General features: G+C 36.1%; 1 protein-coding gene across 21 annotated transcripts in view; it reads left to right on the top strand.

Moving 5' to 3' along the window:
- LOC446192 (extracellular matrix protein 18) overlaps positions 1–27197 on the top strand; it is a 160745-nt gene that overhangs the window by 62677 nt on the left and 70871 nt on the right. For all 21 annotated transcript variants that reach the window (XM_041608243.1, XM_041608240.1, XM_041608239.1 and 18 more), the window contains exons 18-38: positions 257–488; positions 653–797; positions 1462–1565; positions 3248–3302; positions 8433–8522; positions 9332–9491; positions 10094–10352; positions 11594–11668; positions 12445–12604; positions 13094–13314; positions 13887–14117; positions 15546–15679; positions 16392–16554; positions 17072–17174; positions 18703–19029; positions 20382–20438; positions 22239–22361; positions 23017–23088; positions 23803–23931; positions 24751–24870; positions 25649–25780. In XM_041608243.1, the coding sequence (XP_041464177.1) occupies positions 257–488; positions 653–797; positions 1462–1565; positions 3248–3302; positions 8433–8522; positions 9332–9491; positions 10094–10352; positions 11594–11668; positions 12445–12604; positions 13094–13314; positions 13887–14117; positions 15546–15679; positions 16392–16554; positions 17072–17174; positions 18703–19029; positions 20382–20438; positions 22239–22361; positions 23017–23088; positions 23803–23931; positions 24751–24870; positions 25649–25780 (3092 nt within the window). The remainder of the gene's footprint in view (positions 1–256; positions 489–652; positions 798–1461; positions 1566–3247; positions 3303–8432; positions 8523–9331; positions 9492–10093; positions 10353–11593; positions 11669–12444; positions 12605–13093; positions 13315–13886; positions 14118–15545; positions 15680–16391; positions 16555–17071; positions 17175–18702; positions 19030–20381; positions 20439–22238; positions 22362–23016; positions 23089–23802; positions 23932–24750; positions 24871–25648; positions 25781–27197) is intronic.

The following is a 27197-nucleotide window of genomic DNA, read 5'->3' as shown; positions in this document are numbered from 1 at the left end:
AAACGTGTTTAGAGATGTTAAAACAATTTGATAAGCAGGATGTACAGGCTAAATATCCCATTGCTCCCACCATGGTGAGAAGTTACCTGTTTATTTGCTCAGGCTTCCAAGCAAATGGTGAATTATTTTCCCATTTTCTTATTGATGGAGGGACCTGCAAATTTTTAGTTGTTTTAAGCCAGAGAACAAACCTGTACTTGGAGGTCTGTTTTCCTAGTATCATATTGTATTTGTTCTATTTTTTTCCCAAACACAGCACTGTCACAGGTGAAACTTCAATATCTATGGAGGTACCAGATACCGTTACTGAGTGGATCGGGAGCGGCTTCTGCACCTCTGTGGAGTACGGAGTGGGCGTGTCGCCCCCCACCAAGCTTCGAGCATTCCAGCCTTTCTTCCTCTCCTATACCCTACCTTACTCTGTTGTGAGGGGAGAGGTTGTTCCTGTCACGGTCACTGTCTTCAACTACCTGACGGAGAGTCTTGTGGTAAGATTTGTGTTTTAAATTAAATCTATTAACAATCCATCTTTTGACAAATTTGTGGCAGGGTAGACAGTAGCAAGTTGAATGTCATGCAGAATGTGTGAGAATTGGTAGCCGTGTACTATCTATCAACCTTCTGATCCATATTTCTGTGTGTATACAAACAGGTTGAGGTTTCTTTAGAACTGAACGAAGGGTTCCGGATGGCAAGGAAGAGTCGCCCAAGAAAGAAGGTGTGTGTTGGTGGTTCGCAATCCCAGTCGGTTGAGTTCCGTATTCAACCAAGGAAACTTGGAAACATTGCTCTACAAGGTAAGAGCTGGGTCCTGTCTTACAAAGAGGTATGATTGATCCGATCGACCACAACTATGGAAAACCAGCAACATTAAAATCTAAAATGCATGTTCAAAATATTTTGTAGATCTGATATATATTCATACATTCATTGTTTTCTTGAAAATTTGATGTGCTTCGTTTTGTTTACAAATGACATTGGGCAAACTTCCTGTAGAAAAACGTTATGACATTGATGGATTTCCATAGAGTTAAGGTTGGTTAGATCAATCGTAACTCTTGGTAAGACGTGGCCCTGAAAAATGAGTTACAATCAATATTTTCAATTTATTGTAACTTGTACATGGCTTTCCATAGGTAACAATTGCAATTGATTGTAACTTGAACAACCCAGAAAGGGCTGATGGCTGATTATTTATTATATTATGTGTCATGTACCTGTCTCTACCATCAGTGCTGTAAATTTATATTACTTCCCTACATTGATAAAAATGAGTCATGACCTGGGCTTGCAGTAATCTTCATTATATTTTGCATATTTGTGTACTTTGATATTAATTTCCTTCGTTAATAATCAATGAAGAGATGTCAAAGAAGAAAAAATGAACCAATAGTACTAGAATGCTAAAAAATCTTGATTATTACTCTTTAGAATCATAACATTTCTTGAATACTTTTGCAGCTCTTGGACTCTCAATCAATGACCAGGACGCACTATGTGGTAACGAGCTGGTCAGCAGCAGTGTAGGAGCCAGAGACAGCATCTACAAAGAACTTCTTGTGGAGGTAACTCAAAACCCTTCTCAAAGTGAGAGTGAATGGACCAACACTATATGTGGTCTCTCATTGACTTTGTGTTATAAAGACCTAGGGTGGTATTTGGATTATTAACCCTATCTAGGCCGGGGGGGGGGGGGGGGGGGGGAGGAGCCGCAGAGGCCCCACTTAATGATTTGCGCAATATTTTGACCGCACTTGCTGACTTTTTATTTTTTTTACTTTTGAGACAAAATTTGTGATGCACGGTTCCGAAATTATGCAACATTTTTTTCAGTGCGATCAATGGCCAAGATATCAAGGGGGCCTGGGAGCCCCCCCCTAAGTTTAACCCTAGTCTAAATTAGAATCTGAAACCACACTTCTAACAAATTCTTCTGTGTGCTTCTTAATTGTTCTTCCATATGTATCAGCTAATTCTTTAAAAGTCATTATATATTTATATGTTGTATTTTATATTCTTTCCATTTCACGACTCGGTTAATTTATTGACAACTTTTTGAGCAGAATAAGAATAATTTTTAATTAGTAAATGACTTGACAACTGACACTCCATAAAAGTTAAACCAGGTTTAACTAAACCATGGCAAACAGAATACCGCCCCTTGTCTTGAAATGTCCGATGTGCATTTTTAGACAACTCTCTACGATACAGAGAAGAAATGGCCAATTTTATTTCCTATAGGAAAATTAAAATATTTTGAGGGAAAAATATATTTTTTTGCTACTTTGTAATAGAATTATTGCATTATAAATATATTGAGTGGTGAATTAGTCTGTTTCATTCAAGTAGGTTTATATTAGAAGACTTCTACACTGTTCAATATGTTGCATTATGGGTTAAAAGTGAGGTGAGATTTGAGCAGTTTAGGACTATAGGTGGTGCTTTACAATGTTTCAGGATGGTATGGGTTATGCTCAATCAAGCTCGTATCATAAATAAAAAACAACCCAAGCCTTGATACTGCAGCAGTAGCTTTCATATGATATTGGAAACATACTTCTATTTAGACATAAAAAGAAAAGTGCTCAAAACATGATTTTGTGTACAAAGTCAATTTCTCATCTTTTCTTAAAGATGTGATTCATTTCACCTTCATTGACTGTTATCAATTTACCTCATTTCAGTTCTGCTTCAAAACAATTGTACAGCAAATTCTACAAATTGAAAAGAGACAAGCAAAAGGTCATCATTCAAAGAAATAATAATAATGATAAACAGTTCTTGTATAGCGCATATCACAATTATGAATAATGTCTCTATGCGCTTCCAAAGGACATGGATATTATTACCCCAGCTGTAGCTTTAATTACTATGATTACAGCGCACACGCATTTCAAGGAATAAATTCCTGCCAGGTACCCATTCACCTCACCTGGGTTGAGTGCAGCACAATGTGGATAAATTTCTTGCTGAAGGAAATTACGCCATGGCTGGGATTCGAACCCACAACCCCCTGTTTCAAAGTCCGGAGACTAATCCACTGGGCCACAACTCTCCACAAATACATAGTAATTATAGAAACAAACCGTAATTGAATACGTAAGAAATGAATTTAATACCAATTCTATTTAAGGAATATTAGTGGGCATTTATACAAAGAATATTTACAGCAACATCCAATTTATATCATTATTTAACTCAATAGTGATAGTTTAATAACATATATATTTTTTCTTATTGAAACCAGGCAGAAGGGACAGAGGTAGATACTACTCAGAACTGTTACTTTTGCCCAGAAGAAGGTAAAATATCTTTTAGTATTATTGTAGTTTTAATTGAAAGACAAATGACAGCTGCGTTACAAATTTCATTCATTAAATGAATTCAGTGTTTACTTCTTTGACAATGATGCATATGAATATTATTGCCAATAATCAAAACTTAATGAATAGCTTGTGATATTATCATACTTTTTTTAATGGACAATTGCATAATTATGAAAATTGGATGTCTTAGATTATGTCTTGCCTTGTGATAATAAAGGCTTCTACGAGAGTTACCATTTTAATAACTTTTTGGTATTATGATTTTACATTTCACATGTGTATATTAATTTATGTACATGTATATTGGAGGTACATTGTTTTGATTATTGATATTTGCATTTAAATTGATTTATTTCACCATTTCGTGTGTATGAAATGCCTGTGGTATGGTGTCAGGTTAAGATGGATGAAGCTGAGTAGTGGTGATGAATGGATGTTTGTTTTAAGATCCTTGATCAGGAGTAGAGAGCGCTCACATATGTGTCTGTGTGGTGTGATGATGATGATGAAGTTGATGACGAGGATGATGGCGATGGTGATGATGAGGGCGGCGTTGGTGGTGGTGGTGGTGGGGGTGATGATGATGATGATGATGATGGTGGTGGTGGTGGTGATGATGGTGATGGTGATGATGATGAAGATGATGATGATGATGATGGTGGTGGTGGTGGTGATGATGATGATGATGATGAAGGTGATGATGATAATTTCCATGAGAGACTGATTCGGTGTATCCATCCCCTTGATTTCCTGATTTTCCTGCTATTTGTTGCATGCCAAAAAATCCAATTGGTCCTCTCTATTACTCAATATGAACTCTATTAAATCTCAAGATGTTATCTTTATTCAACATTTTCCATTTATTCCTCAGTATATCCCCTTTATTCCTCGATATTTTCCCTCTATTTGTCTGTTCCTTTATTCCTTGATATGTTCCTTTATGAAACAATATGCTCCTTTATCCCGTAATTTTGTTCCTTTATTCATCAATGTGTTCCCTTTATTCATCAGTATGTTCACTTTATTCCTCAATATGTTTCTTACTTCCAAAATATCCCTCAATCCCTCATTATATTCCCTTTATTCCTAAACTTGCCCTGTTTATCCCCAAATACTTCCCATTATCTTTCAATATGTTCCCTCTGTTCCTCAATATGTTCATTTATTCCTCAATATGCTCTTTTATTCTGTTATCATGTTCCTTTAATCATCAATATATTCCTTTATTCCTCATTATTTGCCTTTATTCCTCAATATGTTCCTATATGCTTCAATATACATGTTTTCCTTTATTCCTCAACATGTTCCCTTTATTCCAAAATATGTTATCTTTATTCCTCAATTTGTCCCTTTTATTCCCCTATATGTCCAGTTAGCACTTGATATGGCCTGTATATTCCATACCAGGTCTTGTTTTCTTAAGTTTCCTTATCATTTATTCCTTTGTACTATCTTGAACATATCATAATCATATTGCATTAATTTGTATTCGTTTACCCACCATAGCTAGTTGCCAGAGACAAAGTTTCTTAGGTATATGCCCAGCCACCTTGTTATGGTTCTAATAATAACCAATGAGATTGAGAAACAATTTTGAATATTACCAATTAGTTTATGTTATAATTTACACATATATCTGCAGTAGATATGAATATGTTATTTCAGCTGAGACATTTTTCAGTACTAAGCTATTCCTAGAATAGACTTATCTTTCAGAAGATAGATACATGTATATGTAAACCAGTCTAGTCTATCTGCTATCTAAAGTGCAAATTCATATACAGGGAGAATCCTGGTAGCTTACCCCTGCATATCATAGGATTTGACTAATAAGATAGATTGGTAGATTATTTTACTCATTAGAATAGGAGGGGAGCCCTCGCTTGCTAGATCATGGATAAACTATACATTTTAGGTGAGTCATGTTTTCCATATATATTCTTGTAATTCATTTGAGTGATACATGTACATGTAGCCTTGATTCCATGCAGATAGAGATTATTCTTTCCAGGAAAAAAAAATTGTTAAACAGATTCTTACCTTTTAGCTAACTTCTGATGCATCAGATATAAGGGTTATGAGTGATAGCCTACAATTTCAGTCACTGTTAACTCTCTATTATTGAGAGGAAATTAATTGATATCTCCTGGAAGCAAGGCTTACCCACCATTGTACTGTCATCCAAAATGCTGAAGAAACTTTGTTACATTACTGAATTAGATAGAGTAATTTTTCTTATCCTTATAAAAAGTTGATTCTCTCTAATCATGTTTCTCATGGGAGAGTTAATGTTTTATACATTAAAAATAACTCTTTCAATTATCAATTGGTTCTTTTAAAACTATTAAATTGATTCATTGCATTAGAGTCACTGAGAATATAATTCCAAGTATGGTATAATATTTGTAGATATTCATATTCAATATTCAATGAAATTGAGTTAAAAAAAAACAAGAGACCTTGACAATTAGCTTGATATCGGTACTTTTGGTCGACCATGAGTTTCTTCCATTTGGATTTCAGTACTTGGGTTAGATGTGAATGTGAAATGTCAGTTATTGGTGTACTTATCTTACATGTCATTTTATTTTCTTTTTCCATTTCATTTGAATGACATTAGCATGATCTACATGTATAGTGAGATGATTGGTATTAACAGCAAGGAAGGGTATGGATGACTAATACGAAATTTAAAACAAACGTCAAATTCCAAATGAAATTATGTGGTGTAACCTATTTATTTCATCTTCTTGTTTTATTCTTTCCAATTTGGGAATTTCCATTGATTTGATGATTATAAGAAATATAAATCACTTATCGTAAGAATCGCTCCAGATTTTGATAATTTAAGACTTGATTTCCATTTATAAAAGTCTGGGGCAAAATATCGATAGAAATGATTTAAAATCTTTATTTCACGATTACAGTCTACCCAATCAATGTACTTCCAGTTTCGAGGAGTATATTTTCATTTGAATAAATATCTGCTTTATCTTTAAGAGTGAACAATCTTTGCATATACACATTCATGGCTAATTATGTGTATAAGTGGGATGGACATGTCTTGTATGTACATGTATGCATGCATTTGGTATGTATGCATTTTTGAAATGTTGCATGGATATGTCTTCTCTTTCCTGACCTTTTCCCCTATGAACTTCTTCTCTCACTTGTAGCTGTATTTACGGGAATGTGGATTGATTGGTATTGTCATGAATTAACCTGTTCTTACTATTATTTTTGTTAACCGTGAAGATGAAAATTCCATGCATCTAGATGTGGTTTGTATACCCCATTGCAAGAGATGGCACAGGCTGTATGTATCTTAACCAGATGAGGCTGAGATGTAGATGCATAGAGTTTAAAGTGTAAAGTTACTAACATTGTGTAGATGACACCAATTTGATTTTCAAATAGAACTTTCTCACTGAAAGAAAACAACCATTCCCTAAGAATTTTGGAGCATATCAGATCAATTTAATTTCAAGTTGAATAGTTTTTCTTGGCATTGAAAATTAGGTATTATAAAACCTGTTACAATCTAATCGGCCAGTTAATCCTTGTTTAGACTTCAAGATTATTCCATTAAATGGTAAATGATGTGTTTTGACAATCTCATATTTTCTATGGTGTAAAACAATTAAGCACTTAGTGCTCACTCCATTATTCATTTGACACAAGGTACATGTACATTTACATGACTGTTGTATTTGCACATGTATATCCAAGCACCGGGAGTGCCAATCTGCACAGTCTTACACAAATCGATGCATCTACATTCAGACTCCAACATTGATAGATGTAGCATGCCCATCATCGTGTACTGACTAATATCATTTTCATTCTGGAATAGAAAATATATTACCTATTATTTGTATGTTTGAATATCATGATATCCATTTATTGTCTAAAAGTAATGGTGTGAAGTTTAAAAACAGGCGATTTACAGGGCATTGTTAAATGTTACTTCTGTTGCACTAGATTATGATTTAATTTGCTGCTTTGAATATATTGTCACTTGAAAGTTTGAAATTGATCCTGAAATATGTATTTGAAAGTATTATTTTCATCAGATTAAGATGTATGTTTGATAAATGTGATAAATATTAGAATAAAATCCATACATTCATTTCAAATTTGGAACTTGGCTGATCCCCTAAAAATGGATTGTAAACTGGGAACGTTTCATGAACCAAATATTTCACTGAAAATTATGCTATGAGCCAATCAGATGCATGGATTTCGGTAGCTTATAACAAATAGTCAATACCAATTGTAATGCTGTACTAGTAAATGTAAGTGTTACATGAAGAACTTGTTTATGCTATTGAAATGATTACAAATGATCTCTACTCTTTAAAGTTCCCTCTTCTTTTCTTTTTCTGTTGCAGATTAACTGATAAGACGGGTACATCAGGCATAGCTTTATGTTTCGGGATGAATTTATGGACAATAAAGTCAGGCAAATTACGTATCTCTTATTACAGTAATGTTTTATTTCTTGTTGTAAACACAGAATGGAGGGCAATTACATGTGTTATTATTTCTTTTTCTTGTCTGAAGTTTGATAGACAATTGTGATTCATTCAAATTTGTTGCAGATCATCTTGCATGTATGCATCATTACTTTTGATTTTTTTATTTTCGTGGAAAAGGGTGAAATTGATCACAATGTTGCAAATGTTAGATTGCCCTGACCTTATAATAAGCCTTTACTCAGTAGATGCATGTACATTTGTACATAGTTTCTGTGCTAATTAAGGCAATAAAAGTTGCTCTAAATAGATTTAATTATTTATTATAGAGGGAGATTGAGAGAGTGTAAGAGGGTAAATATTGACTCCCAGACATAATGACGCTGGTGTTCCAAAGTTTTATGAAGAAAATCGCCAGAAGATATGACCAGTCTCATATACCATTCATTTTTTCACCTGTATATATTATAATGAATTATTTAAAATCTGCAGCATACTTTAATGTACATGTATCATATATTGAATGGGTATTCAATTTCATAACACACTAAAGCATGAGAAACATTTGTGAAATATTATTGATTCAAGGACATATGATTTTTGCTCAATTTTGTGTATTTTCTTCTCGTAGTGTCTGAAGGGGAATATGAGAAGGTGTTTAATGTTACCCTACCTGAAAGCATTGTAGAAGGATCAGCACGAGGAAAGGTGTCCATCACAGGTTAGTTTGGGTCAACTAGACATTATTGACTACAGTCATTAGTCATTGTTGACTACAGTCATTTAGTCAGTTATTGACCATGGCCATTTATCCCTACTAACTACCATTATCAGTGATTATTGACTAGCCATTACAGTTATTATTGAATACATTCAGGAATTATCATCATTGAATACAGTCATTAGTCATTGTTGATGAGCCATTTAGTAATTATCAACTACAGTTATTAGTAGTCAATTTAACGACTTTCATTAGCAATTATTTTGCAGTCATTAGTCATTATTTACTAAAGTTACTAGTTATTTACTGCAGCTATAAAACACTTCTTGTATTAATTGATGTATTGTTATATTCACTATTTCATTAGATGATTTGGAATTTTCTCTGTATTTTGAGTGTTTTTTTGTCTATTCTTTTATTTTTTATGGGGAGGGTTTTATTTAATTTATTTCATTAAAAAAATCTATGTACTTGTATACAAACAGCTGACTTGAACTTTTTCTTCAAAAATCTTGTCATTTTAAGCCCATGAGTTCATTCACTATTAATGTGTTTACACGCGGCATTGGCTCGCTTTTTGGTTGCACGTAAACGCGATGAACTTGCATCGGCTCTCGGTTCAGAATCAGCAATTTTGCACCACCTGAGTAGTAGGTTCGATGCAGAATTGGCTTTTTTCTACAATGTAAACCAAAAGCCGATGCACATGTAACACGGTATTAATCTGTTCTTGTTTGAGATAATAAGTACGCAATGTTTGTGACTTTATCGTTTGAAGAATTATTATATATTTTTATCTCTCTGATGAGGTGATCTGATGGGTCCGAGTCTTTCGAACCTTGACCACCTGATCCGTCTTCCCACCGGCTGCGGAGAACAGAACATGCTGGGATTCGTACCGAACATCGTTGCCTTGAGCTATCTCACGACAACGGATCAACTAACGCCCTCTGTTGAAAATAAAGCAAAGTAAGGAACGAACATCAGTGGAGCATTTCATGGAAAGTTTTATCACTGACTTTTCCATGACCAATTTGCTCTCGGCCAATCAGATGCTAGGATTTTCTTAGTAGCTTTTAACATCTATTGTTAATAACCGCCAACAAAACTTTTCATTAAAGTTCTCACTGATTTAAGAGATAATCTCATCCATTGATGGAAATCTTGAAACATGAAATACGTGCATGTGTTCATGTACATGCAATTATTGCCTCATGTCAACTGGTAGTGGTAGGCCAGCAGATATATCAGATATATTCTGCTGAAAATAAGGCAAATAAAGAGACTGATGAAAAGATTTTTAGGAGATATTTTAGTTTTAAAAAACCTTATATGCTGCTCATTCGTGTTCTTTCATATTTTGCCATCATGCTTTGTTATTACTTAGACTGACCTACATTTTTGTTGTTGATATTAACATGTAGTTGTGATACGAAGTCTTACCCTAGCTTTTATTACATTCAGTATGTAAAGTAATCAAATCAAGTTAAATAAAAGCAGATATTATGTTTGTTTGGGTGTTTGTATCCCTGTCTGGTACTCTCAAACTTATCCACATGATGTTTCTCTAGGTTTAATATGAAGCGTGGATATCAACGTGAGCTGAACTACCGCCATCGCGATGGATCATATTCAGCGTTCGGTGAAAGCGACCCGGAGGGAAGCACGTGGCTGACTGCGTTTGTCGTCCGTTCCTTTGCTCAGGCCTCTGACTATATCTTCATTGATAATGATGATCTGAAAGTCAGCATCTCCTGGTTGAAGAGTTTACAGAACCGTGAGACCGGGTGCTTTGAGTCCCTCGGGAAGCTGTGCCATAAAGACATGAAGGTTTGACATGATTCTATGTAGTATGAACATATGCCAGGGAGCATTTCTTAAAAATATGTAGTCATTGATTTTCACCGAATATTATTATCAGCTAGTGAAATGCTTGCACCCTATTGGTTTCGGGCAAATTTGTCAGTGAAAATCACTAACGAGCTGCTCCATGATACCTTCACAGGAATCGTCTCAAGGAGGCAATCTCTTCCATCTTCAGTATCCTAGAAGTTTTCCAAGGCAAGGACAACCCCCCTCCTTGACTGGTTAGGTATCCTTAGAGCATTATCTTGTGGTTAATATGTCTTTTGGGGGGATTACTATCTCAAGTCTTTCTTGTGGGGAGCTCTGGTGGTTGTTTCATGAATCTGTTCGTAAATTGAGAGAGCGTCTTTAAGAACGACTGGTGAATCTTTCTTACATGCTATCACCAATGAACATTTAATGGTGAATATCATTTACAACAAGAAAGGATCACTAGTTTTTCTTAAAGATACTCTTTACTTTGTACGAACAGCTTTATGAAAAGGCCTCCTGCTCTAGGAGACTTCATGTGGGGTAGCTATCCCACTTCCCAAGTTCTTAAAAAAAATACCTTGATCTATCACTGAAGATTTTCAACTTTGACGGACATTGTGTCAGAGACATCCAGCGAGTGTTTCATGAAGCCTTTGACAGTCGGTGATTTTCAATGACTAATTTGTTTGAGGGAATCATATGCAAGGATTTCAGTAGAAATCAGGTATAAAGGGCACCCCATTATAGAGAGTTCTGTGAATCATGTACATCAATTGCAGTGTGTTGAAAACGGACAGAGTCATGAAATGGTTGCACTTTCTTTGATTCATGCTTCTGTTTTCCATCATGAATGTGACAAAAACTTTATTGCAAAATAGCAGGAAAAAAAATCATAAATTATTGGTGAAGGTTTGGAGAAAAATTAATTTGCACCAGCTCTCGATAGAAAAAGTTTGAATCATTATGAATCATTATGAAAAAATTAAAGTTATGCATTTTGTATTACATAACATTCTGAGGCAGCTGCTCTTACATGACGCCACAAGTCAAAAATAAAAACATTTAATCTTTAATGAATTTTCCTCAAACTTTCACCAATATATTTTTTTTTATTATTTGGTATTTTTAAACGAAACTTTTTATCAGGGTAGACTTCACCTTTATAAGCATTGCATTTTACTCTTGACCAGACAATATTATCTCTGATTATTTTTTTTCTGTCTTGTTGACAGGGAGGTGTAAACACTGAGAGAACCCTGACTTCATATGTCCTCATCACTCTCCTAGAGGCTGGTCTCAACATACAGGTACACATAGTTACGTCATTCTGCACTTCTAATGGTGGAGGAGGGGGTGATGGTAGTGGTTGAGGAGGGGTTGGTGGTAGTGGTGGCGGTGGTCGAATATGCAGATGACTGGTTGTGGTGGATCTGATAATGTGCTTTTTGGTGGTGGAGATGATCTTGTGTATGGTGATGTCAATATTGATGAGGAGAAGGAGGATGAGGAGGACAGTAATTTTGTAATAGTGATGGTGATAGAGATGATGATGATGATGATGCTGATGATGAAGGTGATGATGAAAATGATGATGCTTATGATAATGATGATGATGATGATGATGATGATGATGGTGATGATGATGATGATGATGATGATACTGACTTGGAGGAGGGGGAGGTTGAAGAACGAGATGGTTTCTTTTGTTCTTTAGATGATGAAGAGTGAGAGAATAACTGACATGATGATGATTGTGGTGGGAGGGGGGGAGGAGGATAATGTTGATGGTGGTTGTTGAGGTTGAACATGCAGATGGAGTGGTTATGGTGGATCTGATGTTGTGCTTTATGATGGTGGAGATGATCTTGTGTATGGTGATGTCAGTATTGATGATGATAAGGAGAAAGAGGAGGAGGACGAGGAGGATAGTGATGATAATTGTAAAAAGGATGGTGATTGAGATGATGATGATGATGCTAATGAGTAAGATCAGAAGGATCTTGAGGTTGAGGGCTGTCTTTATACATGTAGACAGGTTTCACTTCAATTGTTTTCATTTCCTTCATTTTTCTGACAATTCCAGAGTCAGGTTATAAGTGCTGCTCTGAAGTGTGTGACCAAGGATCTAGCAGAGGTTGAGGACACCTACACCTTAGCTCAGCTCGCCTATGCCTTGACACTGGCAGAAAATCCTCTGGCCCAAGATGTAATGGATAAACTGGAAACTAAAGCAGTTTATGAAGGTGAGTGAAGAATGGAACATATTTTCATCACTTAAATATTCATTTTGAGGAGGCGGGATGTTTTAGTTGATATAGTAGTAGTATTTTCATCTGGTAATTTGTTCCAGTGCACCGGTGTTCTTTTGGAAGGCATCATTTCCAAGTTCCTTGGATAGGACCTTAGCATTTGGCCTTATGGTTTTTTACTTGCAAGCATTCATACTTTCTTAGCAAAAAGATACAAAATCACCACCACTAGATCATTTTGACGACCACAGTCGGTCTGTAGTGGAGGTGTCATATTTTGGGGTTGTTCGTCCATCTCATTATTACTCATTGTTATTGAAGAATTCTTTAAGGGATTAATTTCAAACTTCACTCATGTGTGCATTTGTGAGTGAGGATAATCATATTCCATTTTGGTGTCAGAAGGTCAGAGTTCTATCACAGTTATTATTTGGGTATTATCCATCTCAATTTACACTTTCCAATCTTTCCTTGTCTTATCAGATGGTCTCAAGTACTGGCAGACAAACCGTGCCAAGCCCAACAGGACCCTCGACCCCTACGCTTACCAAGCTCCTAGTACAGATATTGAGATGACATCGTACATTCTCCTGGCCCTGATTGGTAGGACTGTGGACATCACCCAGGCTCTCAGGGAGGGAAACCCCATCGCAAGGTGGATTATCCTCCAGAGGAATAGTAATGGCGGTTTCTCTTCAACTCAGGTAGGTTGGTCCATTCTTATCCCTTGAGTTGGAAGTTAAGTTGCTTGGGAGGGGTTTCACGAGATACACATAAGTAGACATAGCATATTGAATTTGGACTATCAATGTCACTAAGGATCTCAGGAAGGGGAACCCCATCGCAAGGTGGATTATCCTCCAAAGGAACAGCAGTGGATGTTCTCCTCAACTCTGGTAATATGGACCCTGGTTGTCCCTTGAGATTTTCATTTAGCTTCTAGGGAGGGGTTTCACAAAAATGCCAAAAAGAATGTTTAAATGCTTTAAATGCATTGCATTGATATGTTTTTAGCATTGGGGTTTTCCACCCTGTGCTGCACTGCACTTTGCACACATGAGACAAATTGGAGACATAGCAGGATTCATTCCTTTAAATATTTTCGCGCTTTCAAAAGCGGACTATAAGGCATTGGTGATAATATCCAAGTCCTTGGGAATGCAAAAGAACTATGTATGATTATAATTAATTTAAGTTAGTGCTGTGTATAAGCTTATTCCATTTTACCATAGCTATCTAACAATCTGTTGTCCATGTCACTGTTGAATGTCCACAGGATACAGTTGTAGCCCTCCAGGCCCTATCAGAGTTTGCCAAGGTTGCCTACAGCGAAGGCACCAGTATCAAAGCCTTTGTGGAAATCATGCCATTAGATGGGGAATCCGGAGAGGTGTTCCCCTTCACCATTACAACCTTCAACAGGCTGGTTCTAGAAGAAGAGGTGCTTTCAGTTCTCCCTGCCCAGCTTACGCTGTTTGCGTCAGGTGCTGGCTGTGCTCTTATGCAGGTATGTTCATCTAATGAGAAGAATAAGCTCTTATCGAGGTATGTCCATAAGCTGTGTTCATAAGCTCCGATATGGGTATGTTCATGAGCTCCTGTGTGGGTATGTTCATATGCTCCTATGTGGGTATGTTCATGAGCTCCTTTGTGAGTGTGTTCATAAGCTCTTAACAAGGTATGTTTATAACAGAGCTGTCAAGTAGTACAGATTTTCAGTATTTAGTACTAATAATGAGAAGAATACTGATGGTTTCATGCAAAATACTGATTTCTCGGGTTTCAGTTTTTTGTGTTGTCCTATGGTATTTCTTTGAAAATAACTGATTTCCTCACCAAAATACTGATTTTCTGCTTTAAAAATACTGAAGTGTTCTTGTTCAGGTTGGCAGCTCTGTTATAAGCTTCTATGTGGATATGTTCATAAGCTCTTATCCAGGTATGTTCATAAGCTCATATGTGGGTATGTTCATGAGCTCCTATGTGGGTATGTTCATAAGCTTCTATGTGGATATATTCATAAGCATTATCCAGGTATCTTTATAAGCTCCTTTGTGGGTATGTTCATAAGCTCATATGTGGGTATTTCATAAGCTTCTATGTGGGTATGTTCATAAGCTCTTATCCAGGTATGTTCATAAGCTCCTATGTGGGTATGTTCATAAGCTCTTATCCAGGTATGTTCATAAGCTCCTATGTGGGTATGTTCATAAGCCCTCAATAGGTACCTTGTCAAAAGATGTTCTTCGCTGAAATTGAAAAAAATTAACATTGAATGTCAATATAAAATATGCCTTCAAAAACTTGATTAGATATTAGATACAAGAATAGAATTCCGAAAGGCCTACTACAGGCAGAGCTGCTCTTACGTAATATCACAGCTGTTGTTTATGGTCTAACCCTCGGGCTTGCGCCTGCGAAGGAGAAACGTTTCAGGGATTATCGGGTGATTCAGGGTTGATAGCGCTTGGGAATAAAATATCTTGGTTCCTCCAACGAGAATTTTGTTATGGGGATCGTAGCAAACCATGAGCTGTGGCGGCAAATTCTGCAATGAGGGTTTGATATAATGAAATTCCAATTTCTAATCGTGTTTAGTGGAAAATATTTTTCTTATAAAAGTCGGGATTAAATTATGTGTCTGATAATACATGAATAAATACCCAAGTGAAATCATTCCAAATTTTGGAAGGGGTGGGCATTTTATGGAATTGAAATCACATGGGTGATTGAGGGAACTGCTCGCATCTGAGGACACAAAACCAGTACTTTAAAGAACTATGTCTGTGTGAAAACATTGACAGATTTTTTTTAGGTTGAATCTTCACTGTTATGTTTATTCTGTTCTTCTTCTTTAATCAAAACAAAGTTCACGACAGGGTGAACTTTTTCTTGGAAATTTTTTGTAGCTGATATCTTCTCTTCTTGTTTTCAGATTTCTACAACTCACAATGAGATACCAGAAAGTCCTGAAGATGCTGGCTTTGAGTTAGATGTTCTGCTACTGGAATCGTATGAATCCACCAAGAACAAAAGATGTACTGACTACTACATGAAAGTTTGTGCAAGGTAAACATTGATATTTCAATTCTAAGTAATGTATGAGTTATGGCTTTTACAGATTTTCAGTCAATGAAAATATCTTGTTTTATTTAAAATTTGATGTCAATTTATTTCTCATATGTGCAGGTAAATATAATCAATCACATTTCTTTTAAGATGGCATCAGTCTAGAACTCAAAATATAATCACTGATAATGCATTTAGATGTGATAACAATTTTTTTTCCATTCTTTGTGTGTATAATCAGAATAAATTTGTAGTCTTTTTTGTTGTATCAGGGAATAATTTTTTGTTTAAAACTTCATTGAAGATTCAAATTTGTCCTTTATTTACACTTAAAAGTTTCATGAAATAATTGCTAGTATTTTTGCAAAAAAGCTATCCTGTTATGTTTTAATCTGGCAACCAAACCTCCCTGTTACATGTTTCCTTTGTTTCAGCAACAAAGAACATCATACTCTCTTTGTGCTACATCTGGGTTATCTTTGTACATGTATGCCATTTCTAAATCCAGAAAACGACTTGGCTTCAATTCTTTTTAATCTCTTGCCCTACGTCTTTTGAATAAAATCCATTGAACTCAAATCTCAGTTGACCTTTTCAAAAAAGCATCTTAAAACACACCTGAATAATTATAAACCTTAACTCATTTTATATGTTTTTGGTGCTATATAAATCCATTATTATTATTATTATCATTTTCCTTACTACTTCACAGGTATACAGGCAGTGATGAGGAATCTAACATGGCCATTATCGAAGTCAAAATGATTTCTGGATTTTACCCTGACAAAGATTCACTAAGATTGCTACAAAAGCAGCACAACCCTCTTCAACGATATGATATTGATAACAAAAATATTTATTTCTACTTCAATGAGGTGAGAATCAACTCTTTAATTTGTTTATTCTGTCTTTCTGTTTGGATGTCTGTGTCTTTCTCTCTCTTTGCCTTCTTTCTTTGTCTCTAACTCACACTTTCACTTTCTTGCTAAGGGCACGCACATGGAAGAGATGAATGAGATTGGGGTATTTGCAAAAAGCTGTTAAATTTTTCCGTTTTTCTTTTGTAAAGAAATGTTGTTCTTATGTAATATTGTATTTCCTATCTGTTTTCCATCATTCCTATTATTTCTGTATGTTATCATTTTTAATGTCAAGGCCTTTTTGCAAATGAAATTTTGAAACATTGGTCATCTATGTTTTAAACATGCCAGCTCTTCAAAGCAAATCAAACAAGTTTCTGCCTTTTTTTTTTGCTTGATGTGTAAAATTTCATGGATTCTTCTAAGAAATACTTAAAAGACATTACATTTACTATAAAAGAACAAAATGATTATTAAATTCATTTCTTATAGCCATAAATCGCCATTCTTCTCCTATATTTACTATTAATAGCTGACCAATGAGGATACCTGTTTAGTATTCTCCATTATCAAGGAGATAGATGTAGAAGATGCCAAACCGGGAGTAGTACAAGTCTTTGATTACTACGACAAGGGTGAGTTAATGACAACCTTGGGCTAGCAACAACAAAAAAAGCAACCTAAAGATGAAAAAGTCTTTTATTTTATATACCTTAACCATGGGGGCATCGTGGTCTAGTGGTTATGACTCTTGTCTTTCAATCAGAGGGATGGGGGTTTGATTCCAGGCTATGGCATGTTTTCCTTCAGCAAGAAATTTACCACACATTGTGCTGCACTCAACCCAGGTGAGGTGATTGGGTACCTGGTAGGAATTTTTTCCTTGAAACACAGTGCGAGCAACAGCTGCTCTGCTTAAGCCAGGGTAATTATTGTTGAATTAAGAGCGCTTAGAGATTTCTGATAAAGTAAGTTTAAAGTGCTTTTTAAGCAAGTCTAGTAGTTATTATTGTAATCAAAATTTGATCTAAATATAAAGGATTTTTGATGATCAGTTACAATGTTATGATCCAAGATGGCAATTGACGAAATGGCAGCCGGATGACACCATCTTGGCTTGATGACCTTGAAAAATTTTGCATGACATGTCTATGATAGACATTGTACATTGCTTGAAATTTCATGAAATGAACATTGCTGATTTTAGGATACTGTAGACTAAAGTTTGGTTTTATACATGTAAATATGGAAAAATGAAGAAAAGTTGGACAAAATTAAAAGGTAGTACATGTATATCGTATATGAAACAGACCAGCTAGTAATAATGATAATATGAACATTTGTAATTGTTAGTATGCATGATGAGGAAAAGGCTGAAAGCAAGAAATGTGAACTTAAAGGTCCTATATGACACCAGTTCCATCTTGTTCTGAATACATATTTATTATTAGGTAGTTTTACTTGAAAAATGCGAATTTGCCATCAGTTCCTGTGTACGACGAACCGGTGTTGAGTTATTCCATGGAAATGAACTTCAACGGGAACGCCCACTAAAATTTTCGAAAGTCGACCGATCGACCTGTCAATCATTGTGACGTCATCGAAAGAAGACTTCCAAGCTGTGCAGCCGGACCTTTAGTTATTGTACACATTCGTTGTGTAGTTGCTGTTTCGACCGAGCTCATCCTTAACAGACATGAGGTTTTGATCATTGCTGCAGCATCATCATCAGCTGCGTCTGATTCTTCAGACTTTGAAGATTCAGGTTCTGAATATTATTCCAGCAATTTGATTTATTTACTTTTGAATCCACACGTGCAACCACAATAGGCACTTCACGCTTCAAACGTCAGCAACACTCAGCAGCTTCCTTCCCTGACGTCATAATTGTCACATGATATACGAAACCAAATCGGGCTGAATTTTTGTGGGCGGGGCGAATTTGGATCAATTTTCAATATAAAACTGCCTTTGAACATAATGTGGGATGTTTTTCGGGTGAAATTACGATGGCATCGTAATTAGTAACCACTAAGCTGACACATAAATCAGCATCTTTGCTGTATTTCATAGGACCTTTAATGAAGACAGATAGATAAAAGTGCTAGATATACATCTACTTGAAAACTAAGCTGCATTTTTTATCTGTCACAACTTACACAGAGATCAATGTCAAGCAGCTCTACGACATCACCTGCGAGGAAGCTCCGCCATCTTGGGACCCGTCTCTCCTCTACACCATCCCCGTCAAGCCGTCCGATGGCGAGTCCGACGGAAACGACGGTGACATGCGACCCTTACCCTTTGTCCTGGCGGCCCTGAGGAGGATGGATGGACTGGTATTTGTTGAGGAGCCAGAGGTGGTGTCAGAGGGCATTGGTGGTGGCGCTGGTGGTAGTGACGTTAGTGATGTCGATCCTGGAGTGGACAATGAACCTGATAACGCCATTGATCCCATGGATGTGGCCCGCGAGCTTGGACCCCCTGATGGTAAGGACTTCAAGGGATGGTCCGGGCTGAAAATAATAATATAGAGTAGAAGTCACTGAGCAAAATGCCGAAAATTTCATCAAAATTGAATAACAAAGCTATTTAATTTTAAAGTTTATCAATATTTTGTGATAAGAGTCGTCATGAATATTCATTAGGTGGGCTGATGATGTCACATCTCCACTTGTTCTTTTGTATTTTATTATATGAAATTAGATTTATTCAAATTTTTTCATACTTGTGTGAATAATACGGCTCCCTTATAATGAAATAAGTTGCAGCAATAAATATCTAATGCACTAAATCAGTTGTCAGTCCAATTTTTCCAGCTCTTGGAGGAGAAAATTTGAATAAGCCTAATTTCATATAATAAAATACAAAAGAACAAGTGGAGATGTGACATCAGCCCATCTAATGAATATTTATGACGACTGTTTTCACAAAATATTGATAAACTTTGAAATTCAATAACTTTGTTATTTGTTATCCGATTTTGATGAAATTTTTGGCATTATTCTCAGTGAATTCTACTCTATGTATTAAGATATAAATACTTTCAGCCCGGACCAACCCTTTAACTGTTTCACAGCTCCATATTATAATTAATTTAGTATAACAGTGCCGATTACAGCTATAGTTGTCTGATGGATTTACAGTTGAGAACATACCATTAGTCCACTAAGATCGATATGGTCATGATGTAATGTCAGTTTTAGAGGATAAAAATAGTATTCCAAATTTTTATTGCTCTGTGTTGCCATTGAATGTTTTGATTTCAAATTGCTTAAAACGTTAAGGAATACATTCTTATGTTGGCCTAAATAAAAGCAAACATGTGAGAAATTAGTCGAGGGGAAAGCCAATTTCTATCTAATATTATTTGCAGGCATAACATTGAATGGACAGAAATTTGGTATCAGACATGTCATCTGATATCAGTTAATGATTAATCAGTTCTGAGACTTAACGGCACTTTTGTAGTTATTAGAATGCCATCGTATATTGGAAATATGGTTGATATTAAACGGATTGAAATGTTGGGAAAGTTCAGCTAAGTGCTCACAATTTTTTTTGTCAGTATTCAGTTATTCACCTGGTAACTTTTGCATATAATGTTAATATCACAGGTCTAAGTGATAGCTATATTAGAATGTGAATTTTCTAATAATTATTTGATGACATTGCTTTTTTATGGATTATGGCCAAACAAAATAAAACATTATTTTATGAAGAGCTAATGTAATTTTTCCTTGAATTTCTTCATATTTCAATTTAAATCCAGAATACTGTTGAGTTATTAATGTCTGCTCGTGAATAAATCTTTCATTGCTTCTCTTTTCCTTTATTTTCAGTGTTTATCCTGTGCCCTTCTGGTCAAAAGTTTGTAGACGGACTGATGAGATGCATTCGTAAGTTGACAGAATCTTTCAATATTTTGGTTAAGTGGAGGTACATGTATGGAAAGAAAGATAGGAAGAAGGGAGGGAAAGGAGAAGAGAGAGGGAGGAAACAGAAATATTGAAAGATTGATAGAAGACAAAATAACATAGAATTTTGGTATACTGAATTCCAAGGTTTTCATACCTGCATAGCAGAGTGAGACTATAGATCATAAGTGTTTGAAATGTCATCATAACTTATATAGTATATTGACAAAGTTCCTGAAAATCGGACAGAAGGATAGTCGGATACCACTGATCACTTTGCAAGAGTTTCAGGTCACATGATCAAGGTCAAAGGTCATTTGTGGTCAATGAAATAAGTATTTTATTATCATATAAATTGTTTTTTTTGTTTCACCTGCATAGCAGAGTGAGACTATAGGCGCCACTTTTCCGACGGCGACAGCGGCGATGGCAGCGTCAACATCAAATCTTAACCTGAGGTTAAGTATTTGAAATGACATCATAACTTAAAAAGTATATGGACCTAGTTCATGAAACCTGGCCATAAGGTTAATCAAGTATTACTAAACATCCTATTAGAGTTTCATGTCACATGACCAAGGTCAAAGGTCATTAAGGGTCAATGAACTTAGACCATGTTGGAGGAATCAACATCAAAATCTTAACCTGAGGTTAAGTTTTTGAAATGTCATCATAACTTAGAAAACATATGGACCTAGTTCATGAAACTTGGACATGAGGTTAGTCAAGTATCACTGAACATCCTGCATGAGTTTTATGTCACATGACCAAGGTCAAAGGTCATTTAGGGTCAATGAACTTTGGCCGAATTGGGGGTATCTGTTCGAATTACCATAATAACTTTGAATGTTTATTGGTCTAGTTCGTTAAACTTGGACATTAGAATAATCAAGTATCACTGAACATCCTGTGGGCATTTCAGGTCACATGACCAAGGTCAAAGGTCAATGAACTTTGACCGAATTGGGTGTATTTGTTGAATTACCATCATAACTTTAAAAGTTTATGGATCTGATCTATGTAACTTGGACGTAAGAGTAATCAAGTATCACTGAACATCCTGTGCGAGTTTCAGGTCACATGATCAAGGTCAAAGGTCATGTAAGGTCAATGAAGTTTGGCTATGTTGGGGTTTTTTGTTGAATAACCATCATACCTCTGTAAGTTTATTGGTCTAGTTCATAAAAAGTGGACATAAGTGTAACCATGTATCACTGAACATCTTGTGCGAGTTAGAGTAGTTTTCAAAGTCGGCACTGCTGCTATATTGAAGTGCGTGATGCAGGTGAGACGGCCAGAGGCATTCCACTTGATTATATTCATTCATGTTAGTTGTTTTCTAGGTCAGCTCTGCTGCTATTATAGTATAATGCAGGCGATACTGCAAAGACCATTCCATGTGCTTTTTTTTAAAACATAAGATTGATGATTGAGTAAGGTGTTCTGTCATAAGATTTTTAAAGCCACAAAAATTATTAAATTGGCATTGATAATGTAAAATATTTTTATTTTAGTTAACTTGATTAGTCCAATATCCTTTTATGGTATTACGACAATAAGGAAAGACACTGCGATCACAATTGTTGATTAAGTGCCTACTATTTATTATAGGAACATCATGATTTGACACGGTGCTGCTGCAGAAGGCGATTGTTTACATTATCATCAACACGTGAACCGCCACAAACTGGCGCTATAACACTTCACATACAAGAGTCGTAAATATACATACTGGCGCTTATCAATAATTATTTTATTTCTTATTATCTATATCTATTTCAGCAATCAATGGCTGTGAAAGTAGCCCTTGTTTAGAAGGCCAGAACTGTATCGATACTGATGCAGGTTACCTCTGTGTGGGCTGCAAACCAGGCTATAGGAAGGGATCGGCAAATCAGTGTGTTCGTAAGTTGATAAGACCAGCCAAAATAGCAATGATGATGATGGTGATGATGATGATGATGACGACGATGATGACGATGATGATGATGATGATTAAGGAGGAAGACTTCTATGATGATGATGATTATGATGAAAATGTTGATGATAATTATGACGATGACATCGATAACGATGATGACGATGGTGATGAAGGAGGAAGACTTCTATGATGATGATGATGATAATGATATATTACGGTATTGATGACGGTATTGATTTGCAATGTATGAATATAGTGAATTTGAGAGAGAAATCTGTTATATTTCTTCAAAAGTTGCCTTCAAAATTGTAACTGCTAAACGGATTGTGAACAAAAGGACAGGCTATTATTTCAGAACAAGTGAATGATACAAGGAATTCTGAAAAGCCTACTAATAACAGCCACACCTGATAAGTTATCACCTTGGCCTTACCCCAATATTTCATGGGAATGGTCACATGATCAAGTTCATAGTTCATTTATGGTCAATAAACATTGTTTTTTATTATCATATGAATGTTGTTTTTGTGAATAATTATTCATCTTAGTTGACAGCACTGATGTGATATTGAATCGCGTAATGCAGGTGAGACTACCAGAGGCTTTTCACTTCTATTTTGCTCTGTAATCTATGTCTAGGTATACCTGATCCCAGTTTAAATCAGATCCTCTGCGGACCTGGACAGGAATATGTCAACGGAGGTTGCATCAGTAAGTACATTCAAACCTTGATCCTCTCTTTTGCTTTATTTTTTTCACACTGACAGATCAGAATTAAACTATTCATCTTCCCTTTTATTTTGCTCCATATTCATTCATGATGGATTGAAAATTGAACAACTCTGTAATGCCAAATATTTTGCATCAGATGATATATGCATGATAGTTTTAATTAGCATTTTTGTTTGATACATGTATATGGAGGTGTGATGTGTTTCCAGTTATTGAAGGCATTTAAGATTTGTATTATGTATGTTTGTGTGATGGTCAAGTAAACAACAATGGTATGAAAGAAATCCTAGCTTTAAAATAGCTTCAAAATCTATTCTCAATCCAGATAAAATTGTCAGGGCCATACATGAACTCAATTTTTTATGCTCATTTGCATTTTTAAATGATGGATAATATACAATGTACAAATTTTCTTTGGTTTGAAAATGGAAACTGGGAAATGGTTATCGCAAATCATCAGTCATACCTTTTGCCATAATGCAGAAAGGATCAAACAATAAAATCCCAAATAATGATCTTAGCAAGAAAGATGTATATTCTCGACGTATTTTTGTGTTCACATTTTTTAATTTTAGGTTTTTCGTTGGAGACCGAGTTCGCATAAATGTGTCCTGTAGACTTTTGAAAACTTGTTATTGCTATATCTCTCTTTCTCTCAATATATTGTGGCTCTGTTTGTTTTTTATGTTGCAGCCATTGACCAATGTGTTGATAACCCCTGTCCTATTGACGCAAGGTGCAGGAGTACTGCCTTTGGCCACACCTGCGAAACTATTATCTGCCCTCCAGGAAGGAGACTGACGGATGATCTCCAGTGTGTTGGTAGGTTGATAACTTGAGCCTTCCCACTAATGAGATTGTTGTTGGGGGAGAGAGAGGGGGGCTGGATCATTGATCAGTGCATATACCCTGTCCTATCGGAGCCTGGTGCAGGAGTACTGCCTTTGGCCACACCTGCGAACCTGTGGTATGCCCTCTAGGAAGAACACTGATTGATGATCTTCAGGGTGTCAGTAAGTTGATAACTTGAACTTTCCCTGCAATGGCATTGTTCGATAGTTGTTGGGGATGGGGAAGAAAGGGGGTAACGCTTGATCATTTATCAGTGCATAAACCCTGTCCTATCGGAGCCTGGTGCAGGAGTACTGCCTTTGGCCATACCTGCAAACCCGTGATAGCCCTCTAGGTAGAAGACTGACAGATGATCTCCATTGTGTTGGTAGGTTAGGTATGGAGGGTGGGGCCAAATTATTGACCAGTGCATTGATAATCCTTGTCTTGTTGGTGTTGGAGAATGGTGCAGGAATATACTGCTTGTCCAACCAAAATAATCCTGCATTTTGTTTTAACCTGCCCCTCCCCTCTTTCATAAAGGCCTTGAATATGTTACAATAGAAAACAGTCCATCCATCGGATAGAGGAGGTTTACCACCTATGCACATTCAGAACCCACAGCACTATAGGGTGATACCTTGGTGTAGTGGTCCATCTGCTCACCCCTTAGCAGTTCATGTATTGGGGGGGGAGAGAACTGCAGATCACAGTGATTCAGTTACCTATTTGCCTCTGAGGCACAGGTGATGCCACAAAAATGATAAATGATTTTATTCATAGAGTTCTTTTTGTGTTTTTCATATGCAGATATTGATGAATGTCGTCAAGATCCTTGTGACGTTGGTGAGGTGTGCATCAATAGAATCTTGGGCTATGACTGTATCTGTGCTGAGGGATATGAAAGGAACAGTAATAACACTTGTGTTGGTATGTGCTATCTTTTCACATGGAAATCTATGTTCTCCATAAAACTGTTCTATAAAAATCCTGAAAAAAATATATATTTTTCTCAGAAATACTGTTTGATATTGTTTTATTGTACAATGCATCCCAGGAATGAAAAAAATTACACTCAGTTTTAGCAGAGTTTGGTCTAGCTTGATCACGAGTGTAATTAATAAATGGCTATGGTCTTAAGTGTTAGATTGCGTCAGGTAAATGTATATACTCAAATACCAATCTGACTGTGGTTCAGAAGCGAACCCTATTTGTAATGGGGCCCGTTGCAGAAAGAGTTGCGTTTAAACGCATTCCAAAAAATCAATGGCAAGTCCCAAGTGTGCACTGCTGATTGGTTGAAAATCAAGTTGCACATGATTTTTAGAGTTGCGACTGATTGCAACTTTTTCTGCAATGGGCCCCTGGGGCCCCAGGTCGGTTAAGAACTTATTTAAACCTTGAGTACTTGACCAAAACAGACTGTGTGTCAAAATTTTATCTCAATTGGGGGAGTGGACTGTCTAGCGAGAAGAAGATATGTATAAATAAGAAATCCAGAAGAATGAGTAATACTTTCTAAAGAAAGTTGGGGTTTGTAAACATATAGCTTGTTATTCTTTGTGTTCTTTATTTCTAATTTTAAACATTTATATTATAAAAATGTCTGATCACATAACATCACATACATGTAACATGTGCAAAGACTATTTCATGCCATTGGCCTGAGAGTATTAATAATGATATTTTGTTTCATTTCTACATGTAGACATCAATGAATGCGAAAGAGAGATAGAGCCTTGTGGTGGACCAGAGTATATCTGCATGAATGATAAAGGCTCTTACCAGTGCTTCTGTGTTGAAGGGTATGTTATGGACCAGGAGGGCTACTGCGTTGAAGGTAAGACTGAATTTAAGTAAATGAATTCATCTTCATGATGATGGTGGTGGTGGTGATGATGATGATGATGATGATGATGATGTGCTGGTGGTGGTGGTGTTGGTGATAATGATGATGATGATTGTGATTGAAGGTGACAATGATGGTGGTGGTGATGATGATGATGATGATTGTGAATGAAGGTGACAATGATGGTGGTGATGATGATTGTGATTGAAGGTGACAATGATGGTGGTGGTGATGATGATGATGATGATTGTGAATGAAGGTGACAATGATGGTGGTGATGATGATGGTGATGATTGTGAATGAAGGTGACGATGATGGTGGTGATGATGACGATGATGATGGTGGTGGTGATGATGATGATGATGGTGATGTTGGTGGTGGTGATGGTGATGATGATGATGATGGTGGTGATATTGGTGGTGGTGCGGTGATGATGATGATGAGGAGGAGGATGATGATGATTGTGAATGAAGGTGATGATGATGATGATAATGGGTGGTAATGATAATTGTGATCATGATTACTTGTAGAACAATAAGTTAATCAAAACTATTTCTTGTGTGAAAAGGAAAATTTTTAATGCGTTGTCATATTTGTTTAAAGTTTGTGATTTTTGCTGTTAACTATTTGCAATTGTGATTGTGAATACTCTTATACCTGGGCTTTCTTAATTAAGAAAAATTATTTGCAATATCTTAATGCTTTCATCATGATGTACATGTATGTGTATGTTCGTGAATGTTCTGCAATCAAGATTCGAGATGGATGTTGATACTAGGTGTGATTGTATTATTATCTTGCTGATTTTATTTCTGGTAGTCAAGCTGATGCATATGATAGGGAGGAGGGGGAGGAGACATTTATGATGATGATAATGATGTTGATGATGTATTGATGATGGTGGTGATGATAATGATGTTGATGATATTGATGATGGTGATGTCAATAGAATCATAGAGATAATGCTGGTGATGCAGCTAATGATAATAATTAAAAATGGTGATAATGGTGGTGATGATGATAATGACGATATTAATGAGGATAATGGTGTTGATGGTGATGATGATGATGATAATGATGAGTAGGAGGACAATGGTGATGATTATTCTGCAATGTTTTTTTTTGGGGGGGGGTTGGGGATAAGCCACATGAACTTTAAACAAAATATTCAAGTTTGCAAAATAAAACAAAAAAACAATGCTGGTCCTATAAGAGCCCAGATACACAGATAAAACCCATTAAATCATTGTTTTTATTTGAAAAGCATTACTACAAAATGAGAAAAGTTTGAAAAAGGTATTCAGTTTTGCAAAAATCAGGATATTTGCTCTGCATTCAGAACACACAATTAGGATATCACTGGTCTGCAGGTGCAGATACTGACTTGCAGTGATTGTTTTGGTCTCAC

Source organism: Lytechinus variegatus, chromosome 5, assembly GCF_018143015.1.
Source record: "Lytechinus variegatus isolate NC3 chromosome 5, Lvar_3.0, whole genome shotgun sequence".
Taxonomy (NCBI): domain Eukaryota; kingdom Metazoa; phylum Echinodermata; class Echinoidea; order Temnopleuroida; family Toxopneustidae; genus Lytechinus; species Lytechinus variegatus.
This window is presented reverse-complemented; position numbering and strand designations above follow the sequence as displayed.